The sequence below is a fragment of the Neopsephotus bourkii genome, unplaced genomic scaffold (assembly GCF_033783945.1).
Source record: "Neopsephotus bourkii isolate Nb327-2 ecotype Australia unplaced genomic scaffold, CSIRO-AGI_Nbou_v1 NB_1019, whole genome shotgun sequence".
NCBI classification, from domain to species: domain Eukaryota; kingdom Metazoa; phylum Chordata; class Aves; order Psittaciformes; family Psittacidae; genus Neopsephotus; species Neopsephotus bourkii.
In genome coordinates, this window is record NW_026901508.1 from 303,284 (window position 1) to 323,981 (window position 20,698).

Sequence of the window (20,698 nt, forward strand, 5' to 3'; positions counted from 1 at the left end):
TGACTTCTTTGCCTCGGTCTTCAATGGCAAAGGGTGTGACCACACCACCTAAGTCTTGGAAGGCAGATGCAGAGACTGTGAGAATGGAGACCTTGGGCCCACTGTAGGAGAGGATCTGCTTCGAGACCATCTTAAAAACCTGAATGTGCACAGGTCCTTGGGACCTGATGAAATCCATCCATGGGTCCTGAAGGAGCTGGCGAATGAAGTTGCTAAGCCGCTGGCCATCATATTTGAAAAATCATGGCAGTCAGGTGAAGTTCCCAACGACTGGAAAAAGGGAAATATAGCCCCCATTTTCAAGAAGGGGAAAATGGATGACCCAGGCAATTACAGACCAGTCAGTCTCACCTCTGTGCCTGGCAAAATCTTGGAGCATATTCTCCTGGAAGGCATGCTAAGGCACATGAAAAACAACAAGGTGGTTGGTGACAGCCATCATGGCTTCACTAAGGGGAAATCCTGCCTGACCAATTTTGTTGGCCTTCTATGATGGGGCTACAGAACTGATGGACAGGGGTAGAGCAGTTGATGTCATCTACCTGTACTTGTGCAAAGCATTTGACACTGTCCTGCATGACATCCTTGTCTCTAAATTGGAGAGACATCAATTTGATAGGTGGACCACTTGGTGGATAAAGAACTGGCTGGATGTCCGCATGCAAAGAGTTGTGGTCAATGGCTAAATGTCCAGCTGGTGACCAGTAACAAGTGGTGTCCCTCAGGGATAAGTGTTGGGACCGCTATTGTTCAACATCTTTGTCACTGACATGGGCAGTGGGATTGAGTGCGCCCTCAGCAAGTTTGCCAATGTCACCAAGCTGTGTGGTTCGGTTGATACTCTGGAGGGAAGGAATGCCATCCAGAGGGACCTTGACACGCTTGTGAGGTGGGCTGATGCCAACCTTATGAAGGTTAACCATGCCAAGTGCAAGGTCTTACACCTGGGTCAGAGCAATTTCAGACACAGCTACAGGTTGGGCAAAGAAGAAGGTCAGAGCAGGCCTGTGGAGAAGGACTTGGGGGTGCTGGTCAATGAGAAAATGAACATGAGCCGGCAGTGTGCACTTGCAGCCCAGAAAGCCAACTGCATCCTGGGCTGCATCAAAAGGAGTGTGACCAGCAGGTTGAAGGAGGTGATCCTGCCCCTCTACTCTTGTGAGACCTCACCTGGAGTACTGTGGGCAGGTCTGGTGTCCTCAACATAAAAAGGACATGGAACTGTTGGAACAAGTCCAGAGGAGGGCCACGAGGATGACTGGGGGACTGGAGCACCTCCCATATGAAGGTAGGCTGAGAAAGTTGGGGCTGTTCAGCCTGGAGAAGAGAAGGCTGCGTGGAGACCTCATGGCAGCCCTCCAGTATCTGAATTGGGCCTATAGGGATGCTGGGGAGGGACTTTTCGTTATTGACTGTAGTGACAGGACAAGGGGTAACTGGTTAAAGCTTAAACAGGGGAATTTTACATTGGATATACGGAGGAAATTCTTTCCTGTTAGGGTGGTGGTGCTCAGGGAGGTTGTGAATGCTTCATCCCTGGCAGTGTTCAAGGCCGGGTTGGACGAAGCCTTGGGTGAGATGGTTTAGTGTGAGGTGTCCCTGGCCATGGCAGGGGAGTTGGAGCTAGATGATCTTAAGGTCCTTTCCAACCCTAACTATTCTATGATTCTAATAGATATCAGCTGCAGAAAAAGAATATAAGGTAAGAAGCAAACAATAACTATAAGCAATAGTGAAGAAAATCCCTACTCTTACCCCTGTTTGGAGATTTCTGTTTCTAGAAATAGAAAGGATATAATAATTTGAAGCATCTCTTCCAGTATAAAAATTCATTTAAGTTGTAATTCACAGTGTTTTCCTCACTGAATAATGCATAAGAGCATTTATTTGATAAGAGGTATGGACAGCTGTTTCATAGTGTTTAGCAATGATTTTCCTGTATCAGTAGACTAGGGAAGAGAGCACTTAAGTATTGGTCCTTAGTGTATATGTATTAGAATGTTAAAGCATCTAGGGTTTATAAATGGTAATCTAACCTGAAGGAGCATAGGAAGATGTTTAGATCTGAGGCACCTTGCTGAAAGTAAAGGCTGCGGACTTGTGGCATAGTGCTATTAGTTCTCCTTAAGATATGAAATTGAGCTGCAGCACCATTTCCTTGTTTCAGAAGGCCCCAATCTTGTTTAAGTGTGTGTACTACATTATGGGATTTTCCAAATCTGATTGTATTCCACTGAAATTGGAGCATTTTACTGTTTGTGGCATCCCAATACCTAATTCAGTAGGTGAAGATTAGAGGATGAAATTTGCTACGTAGGCAGTTGGGATTTAAGACAACATATAGATGAAGAGACAACTACGCTGAACAGAAGCAGAGGGGATATGAGGAGAGTTGGATATGCAGCCTAGATAGACATTGTTCTGAAACTAGAGCAGGAGCCTTGAAGTAAGTAAAATCAGCTTGAAATTACAGAATGTATGCAAAAAAAAAAAGCAACCCAGATGAGCATCCACTTAAAATGAAATAAGCTCAAAAAATGAGCTAGCGTTTTCTGTTGACAGGCATTTGCTTAATTTTCAGTTTTACTGCTTAAAAGCAATTTTTAAAATAAAAATAAATACTTTTCAGATGAAAGCAGTGGCTGGTATGAAGATGTCTTACCAGGTACAACAGGCAATCAATACCTGCCCAAAGGATCCTGTAAGAGGTTTTAGACAGGACGAATCATCCAATGCGTTGTGTTCACACCTATACTCCATGATCCGAGGGAACCGTCAACACAGACGAGCATTTCTAATTTCTTTACTCAACCTCTTTGATGATACTGCAGTAAGCATAACATTTCACTTAAAAAGAAAATAAAATATAGCATGCATTTTTAGGACATGATTATTGGTATTTTTATTTTTTTTACAGTACTTTGTTTTGCTTTGTAATATAAGGTATTTACCTATATAATAGACTGCATTTGTTACATTTGTTACCTTTCTGTACTCAGTTTAGATTAATCAGAAATAATGTATCTTTCAGGTATGACTAAATTTTGCATATATATACACATTCTTTAGAGTGGGTTTCGGGGGTATGTAGAATAAAATTTGTGATCATGTTTTTGCTCTAGACTGTTAGTAACACAGGATAAATGTATATATCTAAGTTATTTGTATGTATATTTATATGTACTTTTTTAAACTTCCAGAAAACAGAGGTGAATATGCTCTTATACATAGCAGACAATCTAGCCTGTTTTCCTTATCAAACACAGGAAGAACCACTGTTTATAATGCATCATATAGACATAACTCTATCAGTTTCTGGTAGCAACCTACTACAGTCATTTAAAGAGGTATGTGCAGTTATATTTTAGTATACCTATTATGGTGACAACATCAGCCAATTTTGAGTCAGTTTTTCAGTGAATACAGTGCTATTATTACGATATGGACCAGAAGCGTTACTTTGTAACCAGTAGTTAAAAAACAACCTGTTCTGTTCTGTATTAAAACTACTACCACCAATAATAATAATGACAAGGGAAATAACAAGGGGAGAGAATATAAAACTAAAAGGGGAAAAGGAAAAGAAAACAATAAAAACAAGTGATGCACAATATAATTGCTCACCACCCACCAACTGATACCCAGCCTGACCCTGGGCCTTCCAGGTAACTCCCCTCAGTTTCTATACTGGGTGTGGTATGGAGCACCCCTTTGGCTACTTTGGGTCAGGTGTCCTGTCTCTGCTTCCGCCTGACTTCCCGTGCCCCTCCTCACTGGCAGAGCATGAGAATGATAAGTCCTTGATCGGACTAAGCATTACTTAGCAACAACTAAAAACATTGGTGTGTTACCAACATTGTTCTCAGACTGAAGTAAAAAAACACAGTGCTGCACCAGCTACTAAGAAGGAGAAAAATAACTGCTACAGCTGAACCCAGAACAATCTGATAGACACTAGTTACAAGCTTTCCTACGTTGCTGCTTGTGTTATTAAAAATGAATGACAGATTTTGAGATCTTAATACTAAATCTATATCATTCCCTAATATTGCTGAATTAATTTGAATTAATATTAATTGCATGCATCTGGGAAGTAAATAAACCCATAATAATAATGAAATAGTGGTTTATTGTGGTCATTTGTGTAATTTTAGTAATAAAATCCTGTTTGCTGATTCTTTTGCTGTCAAGTGCCTGATGGCAGTTGCATGTGTGTCACCTAGGAGATTTTAAATGCATTGTTTATTGTAAGAAAAGAGTGAAAAGTACATGCAATATGCCTTTTCTTAAGGTAGCATATAAGAACCTAAATAATGGTATAGTTTCTGTTGTCATGGCAATACACAACCATGTAAGAAAAAAGGCCTCTATTACTTAAAGATTTTAGTCATAATTTCCTGGACAATTTTAACAGTAGAAGGTCCAAACTGTCAGGAAGCAAGCCCATTTCTAGAATTTCCAATCTGACTAGTAAGTACAAGTCAGACTTGATACCTGGAAATTACACTGCTTTGAATTCTCACCTTACCAAAGTTGATTTTTAATCTGCTAGAAAGAGAGTACATTCTTTAGATGGGGGATCAGTGTGTAACACCAGCACATAGAGGATGACATCCTACTTGGGACATTTTAAGTGCTGTGTTATAAGAAAACCTGAAGCATACTGTGTGCAGTAATAGTGCACGTATGAAATTCTGTAGCTCTACAGTTAGTAGAACTGTTTATTAGTAATACTGTACGTGACAACTTGGGGGTTTCTCTGGGCAGCACTTTAATTAGTGTCATAAAATTTTAACAGAGGCAAGGATTAAAACCAGAATGGACTAGTCTGTACCAAAGTACATATGGAAATATATGTAACATGCAAAAATTATATAATATATATATAATTCTTCCTGATATATTGTATTTGGTTTCCTACTGCATTTTACTGTCTCCACTAACAAACTTGAGCAGTATAACATGCCAGTGCAGTACTTATTGCTTCAGTTCCTTCTGCAATCACCTTGAAAAAAAATGTAGACTTTGGGTCAATTTTCCAGGGTTACAGTTCAGCATCTTCTTTCCATAATTTTAAACTTCGAAGTTATGAATTAATAATATCGTTCAGGGAATTCTTCCTAATTTAAACCAATAATGATTTTGGAGAGATTTTTTAGAAATGTACATGATGCTACTTACTCTAATTTTGGAATTTGTGTTAACTTCTCTGTCTCACAGTCTATGGTGAAAGACAAAAAAAAGGAAATAAAGCCTTCATCAGACGAGGAGACTGAGAGTGACAGTAACAGTGGTAGTGAGAGTGAAAGTGAGGAGGAAGCTTCTAAGCCTCGGAGGTTACGGAAACGTGTACACTCTGATTCAGATTCTGATGAAGAAAATGATATAAATGCTGTGATGAAATGTTTACCAGAAAATTCAGCTCCTTTAATTGAATTTGCAAATGTCTCCCAAGGCATATTATTACTTTTGATGCTGAAACAGCATTTGAAGAACCTCTGTGGATTTTCTGATAGGTAAGGATATTTAGGTAATAGGTATCTTGTTATCTAGTGAGTTCTCTGTAAGGATTAAGTTTGGAAGGTTGGTTTATTTTGTTTGGGGGGTTTGTTGGGGTTTTGTTTGCTTTAAGTTAATTGTAAATAATTGTTTAAGTAATAGATTTGTGGAAGAAAAAACATAAATTTAATAGGTTGAATGTATTGAAAAAGCTTAGAGAAAGCAATGATTTAATTTCTTAACAGGATAACTATTTTATATGAAATGATTAAAATATAACTACTTATTTTGAAGATTTTAAAAGCTTTTCCTTGAAATTGCTTTGTACTTTCTGTAAAAGCTCTTCCCTTTTGTTTTCATTAAACAGTAAAATTCAGAAATATTCTCCATCTGAATCTGCAAAAGTTTATGATAAAGCAATAAACAGGAAGACAGGAGTTCATTTCCATCCAAAACAAACTCTGGATTTTCTGCACAGTGATATGGCTAATTCCAAGATCACTGAAGAAGTGAAGAGGAGTATAGTAAAGCAGTACTTAGATGTAAGTAGAGTTGCTTTGCAGAAAATCTGAAATCCTTTCAAACTGTGTGACACAGTATAAACTGAAAAGTAGATGCTGATGTATTGGATGAGCATTTAAATATGTTAAATTCCTGGTAATCTTATGTGATATACTGATAACTCACCATTTCCTTTCAGGATGTTTAGCAGGATTATCTTTCAGTCTTCTAATAAATTTATAAATTAATTTTAACTAAAGGATATTCATCTTTACAGAATATTTTATAATTTCTGGTATACAACTTTTATACCTCTACCATATACCTTGTTCACTTTATCCCTGACTAGATCTAATGTATTTACCTTTTGTTATATTATTATTACTGTTATTGTTGTTGTTATTATCCCCCAATTCGTTAAAATATTAATTAGAGAAAACTTGACATTTTTGAAAAACATGAAGAAAGCTTTTACATATCTACTAGAAAATGAAAGGTCCGTAGAATGAAACACGAGCTGTTGAAGTTTGAAGTCTGCCATTTGTTTTACTGTTTCTTTATCTTTTCATTTGTTTTTTATTTAATGTAGTGTGATATGAATGTTTATTTTTAAAGTTAGAATATGGACTGATCTCTTTGATTTTGTTGGGTTTTTTTTGTTTGGGGGTTGGTTTTTTTTGTTGGGTTTTTTTGTTGTTTGGGTTGGTTTGGTTTCTGGTTTTTGTTTGGATTTCTTTTTGGTTTTTTGTTTGTTTTTTGTTTTTTTTTTAATAGTTCAAGCTCCTTATGGAACATTTGGATCCTGATGAAGAGGAAGAAGATGGAGAGGTGTCAGCTAGCACAAATGCTCGGAACAAAGCCATTACCTCACTGCTTGGAGGAGGCAGCCCTAAAAACAATGCAGCTGAGACAGAGGACGATGAAAGTGATGGGGAGGATAGAGGAGGAGGCACTTCAGGGGTGAGGCGGAGGAGGAGGAGTCAACGTATTTCACAACGTATTACGTAAAATGATTTTTATGTGCTTATAAATGTCAGTCTATTATATCAAATGTACACCAAGTAATGTAATCCACATGAAAGCATTTTGTAGATAGAGATTCTCTACTTAACTGTTTATACAACTTTTGTAGAAAGTTTAACAGAAAAAGACAATAAAAAAATACCCTAGTAAATGAGATTTATCCCATATAAAAATTTATTAATTTTCATTGGAATGTACTGTGTGTTATCCTTTTTATTGTTGCTAAGTTTTTATGTAGCTTTATGATTTGTGTGTATATATAATTTTATATATCAATAAGAGATAAATACACGGGTACAAATTAAGAGTATGTGGTTTTACAAGTATATGTTAACCCCTTGGCGCTGGCGATCGCGGTGCGTCTCATTGCCGGCAATGGAATGTGTGCCGGGAAATCCCAACTCCCGGCGTCAAGGGATTAAAAGCAATAAAAGCAATAATTTCACTAAAGTTCTTTTGTGTAACACTTGGTCTTTTTTCCCCCTAATGTTTTAGTCATTGAGAAGGTCAAAACGAAATTCAGGCTCTACAGAGTTGGCAGCACAGATGAATGAAAGTGTTGATGTCATGGATGTCATCGCTATTTGCTGTCCAAAGTACAAAGACCGACCACAAATTGCAAGAGTAGTACAGAAAACCAGCAATGGCTTCAGTATTCAGTGGATGGCAGGCTCCTACAGTGGCTCCTGGACTGAAGCTAAGCGCCGTGATGGCCGCAAACTGGTGCCTTGGGTAGACACTATTAAGGAGTCAGACATTATTTACAAAAAAATTTCTCTAACGAGTGCTAATAAGTTGACTACTAAAGTTGTGCAGACTTTGCGATTGCTGTATGCTGCCAAGGATGGAACTTCAAGCTAATGAATTTGTACATGCAGCCAAATTTACAGGAATTGAAATAACAGAAAAACTTGAAATATCAAATTTATGGAAAGAAAAAACAAAAAAACCCCAAACAAATCAGTTAAATGAAGAGTAAGAATGGAACCTGGGATGCAGGAAAAAAAGAAGGAAATGTTTGGTAAACATTTATGTGGGAGCTTCCTTCGCTGTTGTGCAGCAGAAACTTCTCAGTTCATTTTTGCTCCCACTGTATTATAGTTTAAGAGAAAAAAAGTTTATATCTTGAAAAAAAACACCCACCATCTTTCTGTTTAAAAAAAAAAACAAACAACAAGTGAATGTTGGAAATTAGTCTGTTAATGTTCTTAATAAAGTGTTCTTGGAGTTTAACCTAGCAGCGGATGGCTTTCTTTAGCTTAGCCCAGTTTCCAGGGAAGCATTGTTTTTCCAGGCTGTAAAATGGCAGAATCTCCTGGATATGTAATTTATTCTGTTAAAGAAGAAAAGAAGAAAAAAGCATGCAGTATTTATGGCCTATCTGCAGGAGGAGTTTTTGTAAATGTAGATTTTGATGTATTAGGTCACCCTGAAATAATACAAGAAAAGGGATCCCCAGCAAATCTGGTGGAACGAATACTGCAATAAATTTTTTTACTGCTCTTTGTTACTTGTCTGTTTCCATTTGAATTTCTTATTGTAAAGATCTGTTTGAATCCATTTATATTATTTTGCAGTCTTTTATGTACAATTTACTATAGCATTGGTTTTCAAAACAAGACAGAATATTGTTTATACAGTTTGTGTAGGCTGACTTCTGAATAATTGCTATCTTAATTTTTTATCCCTTAAAGGGTGTAAACACAAGTTAACTCTAAGGTTTTATTGTATCCTGCAATATTTAGTATTGACTATATGATTTAGCACTGTGCCAAACACATTTTCAAAAGTACATTTTGATATAAAAAGAAACTATAGTTTATATCTTGTATGTTTCAATTTCTTTCTAATGCTGTCCAATGGTAATTTATGATAGTTAAAATCTGGGGAAAACTGGGCTAACTTGCTATGTATGCATTTCTCTGGCTTAATATAGAAAGGTTTGTGTCAATAGGAGCTAGCTACCAGTATCTGAGAAGTGAATGGGTATGAGTCTGGGTAATTACATTACATTCCTTCACAAATGAATTTTTAAAAAGTTTGTATATTAGCCTATTTTTTTTTACTAATTGAAAGACGTTTTCACATTTTGTAAATTGAAAAAATGCTATTGAAAGCTTTCATTTGTTTTGACTATGTTCCCACAAGCCTTTCATACAGCTCACCTTTCTAGAGAGTAACAAAAGCAGCAGAATTGCAAACAGAAAAAGATCTAAAACTACTACACTTTTTACAGAAGTATTAAACCCTGCTATGTTTACAAATATGTTTATCTAGAACAGGTGTTTCTCAAAAAGTAAATCTCATGTTTATTTTCTTTTATGAATTTAATTTGTGGTAGGAGGTTGTTTTTATGAAAAAAGCTTGCAGAATTCTAATGCATTGTTCAATTTCTGAGGAATAGTAACAGTATTCCAAAATAGTCCCATGTACAGAAAAAAAACAAAGCCTTAAACTGAATTGATTAATAACTGCTCAGAAACTAGATAGTAATTGTTCCCATGGGAAATGCCTTTTTGCTGTTTCACCACTTCAGTTTTTCTAAACAGAAATGTTTACTCACACTATCTCTGGTGTTTTCTTCACTGTACAAAAAGACCGTTCTCATTATAAGATAGGTATTGTTAAAGTAGGGAGGATTAGAAAAAGGAGAAATCACCCCTGCAGCTCTGGAAGCAGGACATTTTTGTAACAAACAATGAAATACTGTATTTTTCTCAGAGCCAGGAGCAGCTTTTATAGTGGGAATTTCATACTTTGCAAATAGATTGGTTGTATGACATGTCACATATTACTAGTCATCACCATCATCATGGCTTGACTTCGCGAACGAAGATTTGGGAAGGGCTTTACCCATGCTTACTACAAGCACGCTGATGACTAAAAAGGCCAATGTGAGATAGGCAAACATTACTAGTAGAAAAAGTTGAAAATACTTCACAAGGAAACTCCTGAATTGTTAAAACCAAGAATTTCATACAAATGCAGTCTAAAATGAACTTGCCACTGGTCTGTTAACTATTTCTGATGTTATTTATGTGCTAAATCATTTCCTTGTTCATAAACAATTTTTTTCCTGGTCATGTAGCTTTTGCAATACCAAAGAGGGATTTTTATTTCAATTTCTTTGGTATTTATTAGAATAAAATTATCAGAAAGAAACTATAAACAGTAGAAACCTGAAGTCTAAAGTTGTTTTAGTTGAGAGGATTTAGACCATTACTATATTGTGTATGTCAAAGGGCATACATGCTCCTTTATGGGTTCTGTTAGCCATAATACAGACTTATAAAATTAATTCTAGATTATTCAATAAATTGAATAAAATTCTCACTAGTTGAGTTTAATGTTCCCCTTCTGTACTGCACAGAGTACTATCTAGTTTTGTTTTACCTATCACAAACATTCAGTTTACTCACTGTGAAAGAAAAGGTAGCAGAGTTAATTTGGGGGAAACTAATTCCTGTTTGCTGTGTATAACATGGGCTGATGATTTTCAGAAATATGAAATAATATAAATCTGAAAGCCCAAGGCTACAGCTGAATTATCTTCAGTGCTCAGTCTCTGAGTAGCAGCTATGGGTTTACCAACATGAACCACATTATCTTAGTACCTGCTGTTGCAAATAAGGGTTGATGTTTTTCTGGGGCATTTTTTACATTTAAAAAGGTTTTTGGTTTTTGGTTTTCATTGTTTAGTTGGGGGGATTTTAAGTGTTATACTGCAGTAATTGATACAGTAAAAGAATTTTACTCCTTTATGTTGACATAACTTCGTAGTATTGTTTTCACTATGGCTATAGATTTTTTACACACAGAACTATAATGATTATTGAATTTTCTTATTCTTACTGTTTTCTCCCTTTGAGTACAAGTTTTGTACATGGAAACTTGTTGCATAGCTCACCTAACACTCATCTAACAAACGGATACTGTCAGGCTTTTAGAATTAACACTAACCGTATTGTACTCTTTAAGAAAACACAGACACTTCCACAATCTAAATAAATAACTATTAAATTATTATTTTTAATCTTCCACTTCAGTACTGCAAAATTGCAGAATAATTCTTGAGGTTTTTCATCATCTGCAGCTATAAAAGATCACAATAGTTTTTGACAAAACTTTAATCACAAATAAGTTTTTTAATGATTCTGTAATGCCCTTAAATTAATGGCTAACGTATAAAGGTAGGCATGGGCAATATTCAGCATAAATATTTTAGTGAGGTGTGGCCATTCAAAAGCTATTTAAAATTTAAGACAAACTGTAGCCTTTGTTTTGCTGTTGTAGTGTCACTAGTGAGAATATTGTTGCTGTGAAATAATTGGATTGTGCTAAACATTAAATACCTTGTAGCACTGAAAAAGTTCTTAAATTTATTTGTGGCTCATGACTAAAAAATTTGTAAATGAGTCTGACTCACCTGGTGTTAGTTAAACAGAAGGATGTTCTGCCTAAATGCAAGTGTTAATAATGTTCCAGGGTAAGGAATGTATCACTTCAATTGATTTTTACTGTACAGATGATACATTTTAATACTGAGCCCCATACAGATATTAATGGAGTTGAACTCAAATATTCATCTAATGCTTTTGTTATGCACCTGACACTCCAAAGTCTCATGCACTAGAAATAGCAAGAGCCCAAGACACAAATTTGCTTCCACTCACCAAAGAGCCACACTGTTGTGATATAACCCCAGCTGGCAACTAAGCCCCACCTAGCTGCTTGCTCACTCCCCCCACAATGGGACAGGGAAAAGAATCAGAAAAGTGAGAAAACTCATGGGTTGAGATAAAGACAGTTTAATAGGCAAAGCAAAAGCCTCGCACACAAGCAAAACAAAACAATGAATTCATTCACCATTTCCCATCAGCAAGCAGGTGTTCAGCCATCTCTAGGAAAGTAGGGCTTCATCACACATAAGTTACTTAAGAACACAAACGCCATCCCTCCAAATGTGTTGTTGTGTCATCATTCCCCCATCTTCCTTCTTCCCCCAGTTTTATATTGCTGAGCATGATGTCACATACAATAGAATATCCCTTGGGTCATTTGGGGTCATCTGTCCTAGCTGTGCCCCCTCGCCTACTTGCTGGTGGGGTGGTATAAGAGCCAGACTCTGTGCTAGCACTGCTCAGCAACAACAAAAACATCCCTGTGTTATTAACACTATTTCCAGCACAAATCCAAATCATAGCCCCATACTAGCTGCTATGAAGAAAATTAATTCTAGCCCATCCAAAACCAGCACACAGCATAATCATGAAAGCGTTTTCATATCCCTCAGAGAATGTCATCTTATTAAAGTGCTGAGTTGTAATAGGTGAGTTCTTAATATAATTAGTGAGGTTTTAGATTTCATTTTCCCTTGCCTAAATATTAAAGTGTTACTGTTATACACAATTTCATAGTATTTTCATGTTTCATTTATTTAAAATAAATGTCATAAGAGTTCACTTTGGACCCATCCAAAGTAAAACTTACAAGTTTTTATCCTAGAATGTGCATACACTTTTTTGATCCATTTCTCATTGTGCTCATAATGCTCAACTTATGCCTGGGGCACCTATAAGGCATCCATTATTTAATTAGTCTGAGAGAATTCCTGCCAGTCTGTGTTCAACTCATCAGACATAGCTATGTAGTTTCTAGTTTCTACATTATTCAAATGAAGTTTCCCACCTAATTTTTTACTTCTCTGTATTAGAAAAGAATAATTGTCATTGCCATGCATGCAACTGCATGCACGACTTGTAGCTACCAAACATCCTCTTCAAAAAGTTCTTAACCTGAGGGTTGGTTTAGGGGGAAGTGAGGGAGTGGGAGGGGTGAGTTTATCCTCTGTGGAAAAGCAGTAGCTTGGGCAACCAACCACTAGTGTAATTAATGATTGTGCAAGTGTGTGGCATGCATATCGGCAATTATTTGTCCAGGCAAGGGAGTCTACAACATTGGAGTTTTGAAAGTATGTTACCAAATAACTGTCCCAGTATATAATGACAGATGGTGGCAAGTATTTATCAGTATTTCAGTGACTATTTTAAAAAAAATAATGTTTTGACTTTAAAAGAGCTTTTTCTTCATAACTGTACTTATTGAAGCTGCGTTGAAAGGCATATATTTTTGTTTTGAAAACAAGTATCCTAGTTCCAAAAAGCTAGTATGGAGATTTAGCTGATATCCACTCCCACTTCTCCAGGGGATTGACTATTAAACAGGATACTCTGTCTTTTTGAAGCTGAAGTTACGAGCACTAAAGCATGTGCACCTCTTCGAATGCTAGGTTTCAATGCAAAACACACACACACAGCCTTTTTTTGTCAATCAATCAGCTCATTTTCAAAGCACTTCCTCCTTACTCTTCCCCCAAAATAGCTTCAGAATTTGTTTTCAGATCCCTTATTTGCAATACTCTTTCCAATTATAAAGGACTACAAAATTTCCTGGAAACAACCGAAGTCTGTCGTTACAGTTAATTTAGTTTTGAGAAAACATAAAGATGGCTCTTTCTTATTTTGATAAGCACAGTCTGAAGACTTGCACTTTCTTTGGACAACAGCGTTCTTTCTATCACTTGTTTAGTTCTCATTACAGTTTATGCTTGTACAGAAATAACACAGAACCCGAACCACACATAAATTGCTATAACCCAGAAATACATGCACAAAGGAGAAAAATGGATTTGTGCATCCAGCTTAGACCAAATGTGTCCTGTGAGCACAGGCAAACAAAGTGAAATTCCTTGAGAAAAAAAAAAAAATTGTTTCAAATTTATGAGACTTTTTTTTTTTTATTCCGAATAGTTCTGTGTGAAGGTGGATTCAAAAATACAAGGTCAGCTTCAAATATCTCCTGTCTGATGCATTCCTGCAGTTCTGAACAATACTGCTTAATCTACATACAAATCTTCAGGTCAGAGTCATGTAACACTAAGTTCTCTATGATTTGGAGCAATCGTCATGAATTCTTTTTATTTGCTATCCAAATGTAATGATTGGGAAAAAAAAATCACATAGTGGTATTTTCTAAAAATCATAGAATGAGAGAGGGTTGGAAAGGACCTTAAGATCATCTAGTCCCAACTTCCCTGCCATGGGCAGGGACACCTCACATTAAACCATCTCACCCAAGGCTCTGTCCAACCCGGCCCTGAACGCCGCCAGGGATGGAGCATTCACAACTTCCTTGGGCAACCCATTCCAGTGCATCACCACTCTCACAGTAAAGAACTTCTTCCTTATGTCTAACCTAAACTTCCCCTGTTAAAGTTTGAAACTGTTGCCTCTTCTCCTGCCACTACAGTCCCTAATGAAGAGTCCATCCCCAACGTCCTTATAGGCATCCTTCAGACACTGAAAGCTGCTATGAGGTCTCCATTCAGTCTTCTCCAGGCTGAGCAACCCCAACTTTCTCAGCCGATCTTCATATGGGAGGTGCTCCAGTCCCCTGATCATCCTTGTGGCCCTCCTCTGGACTTGTTCCAACATTTCTATGTTGTTTTTAAGTTGAGGACACCAGAACTGCACACTCACGAGAGCAGAGGGGCAGGATCACCTCCTTTGACCTGCTGGTCACACTCCTTTTGATGCAGCCAAGGATACAGCTGGCTTTATGGGCTGCGAGCCCACACTGCTGGCTTATGTTCATTTTCTCATCGACCAGCACCCCCAAGTCCTTCTCTGCAGGGCTGCTCTGAATCTATTCTCTCCCAAGCCTGTAGCTGTGCCTGGGATTGCTCCGACCCTGGTGTAGGACCCTGCAGTTGGCTTGGTTGAACTGCATGAGGTTGGCATTGGCAAACTTCCTGAGGGTGCACTCAATCCCATTGTCCATGTCACTGACAAAAGTGATGAACAGTATCAGTCCCAACACTAAATGCTGAGAGAAACCACACGTTATTGGTCTCCAGATGGAAACAGAGCTGATGACCACAGCACTCTGTATACGGCCATCCAGAAAAATCATCGGGGGGTCCATCTATCAATGCCTCTCCAACTTAGAGACAAGGATGTCATGTGGAAAAGCGTCTAATGCATTCCACAAGTCCAGATAAATGATGTCGACTGCTTTGCTCCTGTCCATCAATACTATAGCAAAGTACTACTCGCTAAGAAACGCTTAGGCCTATCAAGGACTTATTATTCTGAAGCTCTGAAATGAGGAGGGGCATGGGGAGACAGGAGGAAGCACACACAGGACTCATGACCAAAACCAGCCAAAGAGGTATTCTGTGACATCACGTCATGACCAGTATATAAACAGGAAGGAGATATCCAGAAGGCCAGATCACTCCTCAGGTTTGGAACAATCCTTCCCTCCATTCCTCCTTCATTCCTTCATGCGAGCATTCATTCCTTAATTCTTTGCTTACCTTCCTTCCTTCCTTCCTTCCTTCCTTCTTTCTTCCCTCCTTTCTTCCTTCCTTCCTTCCTTATCTATCTTACCCCTCCCTTCCTTCCTTCCTTCCTTCCTTCCTTCCTTCCTTCCTTCCTTCCTTCTTTCCTTATCTATCTTCCCCCTCCCTCCATCCCTTCCTTCCTTCCCTCCTTCCCTCCCTCCCTCCTTCCTTCCTCCCTCCTTCCCTTCCTTTCTTCCTTCCTTCCTTTCTCCCTCCATTCCTCCCTCCTCCCTTCCTTCCCTCCTTCCTTCCTTCCTTCTTTTCCTCCCTCCCTCCTTCCTTCCTTTCTTCCTTCGTTTTTTCCTCCTTCCTTCCTTCCATCCTTCCCTTCTTCCTTCCTTCCCTTCTTCCTTCTTTTCCTCCCTCCCTCCCTCCTTCCTTCCTTCCTTCATTCCCTCCTTCCTTCCTTTCTGCCCTCCACCCTTCTTGCATCCTTCCTTCCTTCCCTCTCTCCTTCCTTCCCTCCTTCCTTCCTTCCTTTCTTGTGACTGCCAGCCTGCCCTATCTGACGTTTCTTCTTTCCTTCCTTCCTTCCTCCCTCCCTTTCTTCCTTCCTTCCTTCCCTCCTTCCTTTCTTCATTCATTCCTTCCTTCTTTTCCTCCCTCCCTCCTTCCTTCCTTTCGTCTTTCCTTTTTGTCCTCTTTCCTTCCATCCTTCCTTCCTTCATTCCCTCCTTCCTTCCTCCCTCCCTCCCTCCCTTTCTTCCTTCCTTCCCTCCTTCCTTCCTTCCTTCATTCCTTCCTTCTTTTCCTCCCTCCCTCCTTCCTTCCTTTCTTCCTTCCTTCCTTCCTTTCTTTGATCCTTCCTTCCCTCCTTCCTTCCTTCCTTCTTTCCTTCCCTCCTTCCTTCCTTCCTTCCCTCCCTCCCTCCTTCCCTCCCTCCCTACCTCCTTCCTTCCTTCCTTCTGACTTCCAGCCTGACCTATCTGACGTTCCTTATTTCCTTCCTTCCTTCCTTTCTCCCTTCCTTCTTTCCATCCTTCTTTTCCTCCTTCCTTCCTTCCTTCCTCCCTCCCTTCCTTCCTTCCTTCCCTCCCTTCCTTCCTTTTCCTTCCTCCCTTCCTTCCTTCCTTCTTCCTTTTCCTTCCCTTCTTCCTTCCTTCCCTCCTTCCTTCCTTCCTTCCTTCCTTGTGACTGCCAGCCTGCCCTATCTGACGTTCCTTCCTTCCTTCCTTTTTCCTTCCTTTTTTTCCTCCTTCCTTCCTTCCTTCCTTTCCTCCCTCCCTCCTTCCTTCTTCCCTCCTTCCTTCCTTCCTTCCTTTTTCCTTCCTTCCATCCTTCCTTCCTTCCTTCCTTGTGGAGACAGTGTTCTCACAGGAGAATGGATAATTGTTACATAATTCCTGAAAGATACAGCAAGGCTATGAGAGGTCTGAGGAACCCTAAACAAGCAAAATAAGAAGAAGCAGGAATTAACCGAATTAACGAGAACTGTGGACTGTTGGTAAGCTTTCGAGGTCAAGTTCTCACACCTGTGCTTAACCAATTATATGTTAGTCACTAAGGGTCTTCAAGACATGTATCCAATCATAATATGCCAAATCACTGTAAGTGCATGTAAGAAGTAGTATGTAAGGAGTTAAGGCTTTGTAATAAATGGCTTTTGTCTGATCATATTGATCTCTGACTCGGTCCATATATTATAAGGGCATCATTGCCCTTTTTTGTTTTTTTTTTTCTGCCACCCTGACTCTTCTTAGGTGACGGCTCATAAAGCTTCTCGTTGCACTACCCCTCTCGCTTTTTCATTTAGCAGCTCTTGTTTCAACCGATCTGTTCCTTTAAGTCAGCCTCATCTCCATCCCTGGGAAAGTAATGGAACACCTTATCCTTGGTGCCATCTTAAGGCATATCAAGGATAAGAGTGTTATGAGGGGCAGTCAGCATGGCTTCACCAAGGGGAAGTCATGCTTGACCAATCTCGTAGCCTTTTATGAGGAAATAACACGCTGAATGGATGATGGCAGAGCGGTGGATGTGGTCTACCTTGACTTCAGCAAAGCGTTTGACACAGTCTCCCACAGCATTCTCACTGCTAAATTGAGGAAGTGTGGTCTGGATGATCAGGTAGTGAGGTGGACTGTGAACTGGCTGAAGGAGAGAAGCCAGAGAGTTGTAATCTATGGGGCGGAGTCTAGTCTGAGGCCTCTATCTAGTGGACTGCCTCAAGTGTCAGTACCGGCACCAGTATTATTTAATATATTCATCAACGATTTAGATGAGGGAATTGAGTGTACTATCAGAAAGTTTGCTGATGACACTAAGATGGGAGGAGTGGCTGACACGCCAGAAGGCTGTGCTGCCATTCAGTGAGACCTGGACAGGCTGGAGAGTTGGGCAGGGAATAACTTGATGAAATATAACAAGGGAAAGTGTAGAGTCCTGCATCTGGGCAGGAACAACCCCAGGTTCCAGTATAGGTTGGGGAACGACCTGTTAGAGAGCAGTGTAGGGGAGAGGGACCTGGGGGTCCTAGTGGACGACAGGATGACCATGAGCCGACACTGTGCCCTTGTGGCCAAGAAGGCCAATGGCATCCTGGGGTGTATTAGAAGGGGGGTGGTTAGTAGGTCGAGAGAGGTCCTCCTTCCCCTCTACTCTGCCCTGGTGAGACCTCATCTGGAATATTGTGTCCAGTTCTGGGCCCCTCAGTTTAAGAAGGACAGGGACCTGCTGGAGAGAGTCCAGCGCAGGGCGACTAAGATGATTAAGGGAGTGGAGCATCTCCCTTATGAGGAAAGACTGAGGGAGCTGGGTCTCTATAGTTTGGAGAAGAGGAGATTGAGGGGTGACCTTATTAGTGTATATAAATATATAAAGGAGGAGTGTCACGAGAATGGAGCCAGGCTCTTCTCAGTGGCAAACAATGATAGGACAAGGGGTAATGGGTACAAACTGGAACACAAGAGGTTCCACTTAAACTTGAGAAGAAACTTCTTCTCAGTGAGGGTGACAGAACAGTGGAACAGCCTGCACAGGGAGGTTGTGGAGTCTCCTTTTATGGAGACATTCAAAACCCGCCTGGACACATTCCTGTGTAAACTTACCTAGGTGTTCCTGCTCCGGCAGGGGGATTGGACTAGATGATCTTTTGAGGTCCCTTCCTATCTCTAGCATATTGTGATACTGTGAAGCCTTGGATTCACCCCCAGATTACTTTAAACATAATAAGCTTGGTTTTGTTTTCTTTTGTTTTTTTCACTCCTTGGCTCTGGTGTCCATCCTGGCCCTCGTGGTGGAGGACCAGGAGTCGAATCGGAGGGCAGCTTCTTTTGAACATGGTTACCGAACTCTCATCAAATACATGGGGGGGGGGGGGGGTGTTTTTGGTGTTTTTTTTTTGTTTTTTTTTTGTTTGTTTGGTTGTTTGGTTGGTTGGTTGGGTTTCTTTTGTTTTTCAAAGTTGCTCACCCTTCTTTGCACGGTTACAAACGCCTGCCTGCTCGGCAGCAGCTATAAACGCCTGCTTATTCAGCAGCAGCTACAGCTGCCTGACTGCTTCAGCAGCTACCATAAATACGTGCCGGCAACCGCACTTTTGCATTAACCCTTTCTTGCCCGAAATGTTAAACTACTACCCGTTAAAAACTTTTACGTGAACCCAACAACAAAAAATACACAGAACACCGTCTGCCCTCAATATGCACACACACACATGTATGGGATCCCACAAGCACACTCCACACAACTACAATATTTGAAGCACAAAATCCAAATAATCATTATTCCCACTACACAATCCCACGTACAGAACCTGGCACAAGAACCCTGTGGAGACTAACAAAAAAACAGCTCCGAGAAGCATCATTGCAGTGTGAGATGGCAGGCTCAACCTTAGCGGGTGTCCCCGCAGAGGCTCTGCCTCCCCCACATTTCATGAGGCTTGGGCTTTTATACTGACCAAAATGCACACTCATTCCGACACAGGTGGCCAGCCTATGTTGGAAGAAGTGGCCAGCAATATCTATAAAGGTCTCCAAAGGTCGATAGAAACCTGGACATACTTATCTTTACCAACTTCTAGTACATGAGTATCACAGAGAGACTGTATTAAATGAGTTGTATATGGGTTCCCAAGTCCACGGTCCGTCACAGTCTGCCTGATACCCCTGATAAGAGCATACGAGAGACCTTCCCACCACCAGAAAAGCACACAATACGTCTGTATCCCGGCTTGTCTAACTTCCCTGGAGGTTCAGGGAGGGTGGGGTGGTGGTGGTGGTGGTGTTTTGTTGTTTGGTTTTTTGTGTTTTTTTTTTTTTTTTTGTGGGGGTTTTTTTTTGGTTTTTTTTTTGGGTTGTTTTTTTTTTTTTTACTTTAACGTAAAAAAGGTTGCTCCCTTAACTTTAAGAAGGACGGAAAACATCCATGAAATGGATGTCCTAAGCTCAAATTTCAATTCATTCAATCACTGGCAAGGGGCGTGTCCTGGGGCAGTGCTGACTCTTTCCAGGGTTTCACCCATCGAGCTGGCATCCACCGCAGACTGGAATCTGTTATTACAGACATATAACCTTGACCAGTTAGTTTTGCTTCCACAGGACCTTTCCAAATGCCAGTTTCCAAATCCTTGTACTGCACCAGAGTTTTAGTCATATAACCTAAACCTAATGCCTGACCATGTATTATAGCAGGGGGGTCATTAAAGTCTCCTGTCAATCGCAAAAAAATCATAACATATACAGCTTTCTGTATCCTTGCTATCGGTGTAAGTCCTTCTTCCCCTGTTTTTTGTGTTTCCAACAACTATTTCAAAGTTTGATGTGTTCATTCGATAATAGCTTGTCCTGTAGGAGAATGAGGAATACCAGTGATATGAGAAATACCCCAAGTATTCAAAAATCTAGACAGTGTAGCTAGATGCATTGTCTGTTTTTAGCTGTAAAGGTACTGCCATAGCTGCAAAACAACTATGTAGATGTATGATTACATGGCGCGCAGTCTCACCAGCCAGGGGAGTGGCCCAGAAAAAGTGAGAAAAAGTGTCAATAGTAACATGGACATATTTCAATTTCCCGAAAGAGGGTACATGAGTCACATCCATTTGCCAAAGCTGAAGAGGCTGGAGGCCTCGAGGGTTGACTCCAAAGCCTATACCTACTGCTTGGCCTTGACAATCAGGACAAGATGTTGTAGAATTCTTTTTTGATCCTTAACCGTACTAAATGTGACCTCATAAGTACAAGTAGCTGTGTTCTAAAGATGTAAACATCATCTAATATCAGCTATTCTAAGACACAGAGCAGACTTTGGCCTCTTCAGGAACCTGCT

At 39.7% G+C, this 20,698-nt stretch overlaps 1 protein-coding gene across 6 annotated transcripts in view; it reads left to right on the forward strand.

Annotated features, from left to right (window-relative positions):
- The window catches only part of LOC133215963 (nipped-B-like protein), a 268,197-nt gene that overhangs the window by 192,005 nt on the left and 55,494 nt on the right, over positions 1-20,698 (forward strand). For 5 of the 6 annotated variants that reach the window (XM_061360335.1, XM_061360337.1, XM_061360339.1 and 2 more), the window contains 6 exons: positions 2,630-2,830; positions 3,201-3,347; positions 5,221-5,516; positions 5,867-6,041; positions 6,775-6,960; positions 7,519-8,533. The exons of the other annotated variant lie outside the window; for it this stretch is intronic. In XM_061360335.1, coding sequence (XP_061216319.1) covers positions 2,630-2,830; positions 3,201-3,347; positions 5,221-5,516; positions 5,867-6,041; positions 6,775-6,960; positions 7,519-7,884 — 1,371 coding nt within the window. In that variant the 3' untranslated portion in view covers positions 7,885-8,533. Of the gene's footprint in view, positions 1-2,629; positions 2,831-3,200; positions 3,348-5,220; positions 5,517-5,866; positions 6,042-6,774; positions 6,961-7,518; positions 8,534-20,698 lie in introns of those variants that run through there. 6 annotated transcript variants of the gene reach the window in all.